The 4,003-nt window shown below is 43.1% G+C and overlaps 1 protein-coding gene across 1 annotated transcript; it reads right to left on the minus strand.

Annotated features, from left to right (window-relative positions):
- Positions 1 to 1,700: 1,700 nt before the first annotated feature.
- LOC147418402 (actin-51-like) lies at positions 1,701 to 3,188 on the minus strand. Its single transcript, XM_086506436.1, has 5 exons — positions 3,050 to 3,188; positions 2,789 to 2,939; positions 2,594 to 2,648; positions 2,300 to 2,492; positions 1,701 to 1,796 (listed from the first exon to the last, which is right to left on the minus strand). Exons 1-5 carry the CDS (start codon positions 3,083 to 3,085, stop codon positions 1,701 to 1,703), a joined length of 531 nt encoding a protein of 176 aa, XP_086362562.1. The 5' UTR covers positions 3,086 to 3,188.
- Positions 3,189 to 4,003: the final 815 nt, after the last annotated feature.

A 4,003-nucleotide genomic window follows, 5' to 3' on the forward strand; every position in this document is an offset into this window, starting at 1 on the left:
TGAGAACTAATATTTGAACTCGTAACTTTTAGCAAATGTGTATCGGATCTTGATGGTGTAGATATGCATGCAAAGGTATCATTAGGTTGTATGCGTCTTAGATCATGATGCTCATTTGAGGAGCTTGTTCTTTTAGAGGCTCAGTCGATCACAAAACCATTCATCATTACTCAAAACATGTGAAGGGTTTTTAGATTGGAGGATACTTTGGTCACCAAAAGTGGAAGTCTCAAAAAATAAAAGCCTTGGAGACAAATCCTTGAAGAAGCATTCTAGTTGCGAGAGAGAGAGAGAGAGAGAGAGAGAGAGAGAGAGAGAGAGAGAGAGAGAGAGAGAGAGAGAGAGAGAGAGAGAGAGAGAGAGAGAGAGAGAGAGAGAGAGAGAGAGAGAGAGAGAGAATGTGTGTATATATATATGTATATATGTGTATGTGATCTCGCAATGCTAATGAAGGTGGCTGGGGAAGCTTGCAATGATGAGTATTATTAGCTGAATAAAAGAAGGATGGCAAAGGAGATTGTCATGTATGAAAGTTGATGAAGGCACAAATTAGTGATTCGTGAGTAGGAAAATATGGGCAACCATGTGTTAGGTAATTCAATTGATGTGAGCCCGCTATTAGAGGGCATAATGGTGCACAAAGGTGGGAGTGGAGCACGTGGACAAGACTACAAAGAAGTGGTTATTCTAGGCAAGTTTGCAACAGAGTTTTGGGATCTATTGAGCCTCTTATTATTCTATCCACAGATCAAAGGAAAAGAACTAACGACTTGAATACTTACCCTTGTGTTGAAGCTAACGGTACATAGGATATTTATTTTCCCTCGACATGTTTTTTTCTTGAAAGATTAGATGCATGTAAAACAATACTACTAAAGTTTTTGTAGCAGATGGCAAGTATCACTAAAAATAATATGTCTTTGCCAGCATGAAACTAGACCAAGAATTAGACATCCGCATAACCTCACCTTATAGGATTTTAAAACAAGAGGGATGCCAATGAAAACAATGCAAAAGATTGGCAATGACAAGGCTTAATATGGTTACAACTAAATGGTTACCTCGCCATCCTCTGCGGCCTCTCTCAAAAGGTATAAGCAACCAAATTATATAGGTTTTTCCTCCAAAGATCCCCACATCATTGGATGAACACCAACCAAGAACCTCTGAGGCTTGAACTCATGGGCTACTTCCCACAAGATTTCATCTTTGCCAATTTCCCACACATTCACAAAAAGGAGGATATCTCTTGGCAAGGAAAAGCGAACAATCCCAATTGGATCCCTAGCCAAATGCGGTAGTAGCAATGGCACTTGTGGGTGTAGCCTCAAAACTTTTTTAACAAATGCTTGCAGGTATGCCAGGCTATTAAAACGGGATTCCTCCACTTTCTACCCCCATTGTAGCAGTGCAATTATTTCCTCTTGAAACTTAACTGCCAACTTTGATTTTGGGGCACACAATAGCTCTGCCATCGCCCACTCTATAGATACCCTTGTGCTATATGTACTTCCAGTTAAAATTTTTGTGCACAACTACGACATGGACATGGATTCCTTTAAACCTTATAGCTGCCCAAGTCTTCTCATGCACAAAGTACTCATAGCAATAACAAAACCACATGTTCCATGGATCCCACACATGGTGATGATGATGAGAATAGGTTTGAAGAGGTGTGGATGATCAAGTGCTTCTCCACACTAGGAAGGCCTCTCCTTACTACCACATCCTCTCACCCCCTGAAGAGAATGTACACTAAACTTTTGTAGCTCCCCACTGGCACAGCCTTGGAAGATCTGTAATAAGCACCTCACGAACGCATCAACCAATGCAAAATTTTCACATGGACTACATATAACAAGCATCCAACATGCTCAAAGACTTTGAAAAGAATCACTCTTAGAGACCTTTCTTGCCAATGCATATATGGACTGATATTGGATGATTGCGGTGGCTTCTATAGTCTTCTTTCTCTCAAAGTGCGGCCATATTTAATGAAGGTCTTTGACGTACATTAGAAATGCAGGGTGCGATACTACTAACACTTCCTGCATCAATCCTTTCACTACATCTTGCAACACCTTGTTATTAGTCGTGCCCATTAATTACCATCTCAAAAAGAATTGGCGGTGGTCATTAATCGCTATGCAAACACGTCCTCGACAAGACAAACGTGAAAATTGAAGCTTAAAACCATGGAGGCTGTCCTTTCACAATGTTGGCGATCATATCATTGTACAATCATGTTTTGTATCCGTTATAAGCAACAAGTGTAATGGGCACGTCTAGTACTTTTGACCTCAATTGGAGTCAAATCTTGCTCGTAGTCGAGGACTACATACACCAGCTTCTCCTTCATGTCCCGCACGATCTCCCGTTCTGCTGTCGTTGTTGTAAAGGAGTAGACTCTCTTTGTCAAAATCTTCATCAGTGCGTCTATTAGGTTCCTTCCCACCAAGTCCAGCCGCAGGATTGCATGCAGAAGGGCATAGCTGCATCGATGGACATGCATTTACATAGATCTTTGTGTGTATGTGTGTGTGTGTGTGTGTGAGGAGACATGTATTTCAAAAGAAAGTGTGTAGAGGCATACCCTTCATAGATGGGCACTGCATGGGTCACCCCATCTCCAGAGTCCAACACCATTCCTGGTTACACATATAGAACATTCAGTAAATGGTAATGCCATATGCATTAGAAGCCAGTGCAACAATCTTATTTTTGAAATTAACATCGGATTCATGTTTGTATGCTAAAACCATGGAGGAAATTGGGAGAGAGCGATTACCTGTAGCACGTCTTCTCGCATAGAGAGAAAAGACTACCTGGATTGCAACATACATGGCCGGAACATAGAAAGTCTCGAGCATGATTTGTGTCATCTTCTCACGATTCACCTTTGGATTAAGGAGAGCTTCTGTGAGGAGGACAAGGTGCTCCTATGGTGCCACTATTAGCTCATTAAAGAAAGCGTGGTGCCACAATTTTTTCATATCATCCCAGTTTGTAACAATGCCGTGGTAAATTGGGTACTTGAGTGTCAGAATACCTCTCTTGGATTGTGCCTCATCCCCCACATAAGCATCCTTTTGCCCCATGCCGACCATTATACCGGCATGTCTTGGCCTCCCCACAATGCTCAGAAACACTGCTCTTGGTGCATCATCCCTCGCAAATCCATCTTGCACATGCACATGTCATCCATAACAATAATTCTTTTGAATCCTGTTTTTCTAGACTGCAAAGAGATGTTGGTCCATTGCATTCAGCGATCTACAAATTCGGGATTGATCTCTGCGTCCATATGCATTCAACGTCTGGTATTTTTGACCTCAGCGTCCATCTGCATTCGATGTGTAAAGTTGTTAGGACATTGATTTTCTTTTGGACGTGTTTGAATGAAAGCACGCGTGCGCGGGCGCGCGCGCACGCACACACACACACACACACACACACACACACACACACACACACACACACACACACACACACACACACACACACACACACACACACACACACACACACACATGCAAGACAGGAAACCCCATGTGCCATATAAAATCCTGCACTCTTTGTATGAACTTGCAATGCTAGGCTTGTACTTGTATGAACTTGTGCATGTGTTAGGTGTTTGGGTGTTGATTCCAGCTTTTTGAACGCGCACGCTCCTTGATGAACGATGTAGCATTTCTTTGCATTTCCATGCATAGAGAATCACATCTACAGAGGATGGGCCGGGGGTGGGGTTTGTGTGATCATGTTCTGCAGCCGTTATAAGAAGCGAGGTAATGGGCATGCATAGGGAATCACATCTCCAGAGGATGTGGGTGGGGGTTTGTGTTGTCGACAACGTCAGCTCCCCCCGTTTATCACCTCGCCATCATGCCGTGTAGCAGAAGCCTTGGTCTCGTCATCTGTACGGCACCAACTGCTCAGCCCATGCCTTGCCAAAAACTACTCGTCTTGCAGGCTGGCCTTGACCTGCGGTCCCTTCTTCCGG

Source organism: Adiantum capillus-veneris, chromosome 30 (assembly GCF_014529385.1).
Source record: "Adiantum capillus-veneris isolate H3 chromosome 30, ASM1452938v2, whole genome shotgun sequence".
NCBI classification, from domain to species: domain Eukaryota; kingdom Viridiplantae; phylum Streptophyta; class Polypodiopsida; order Polypodiales; family Pteridaceae; genus Adiantum; species Adiantum capillus-veneris.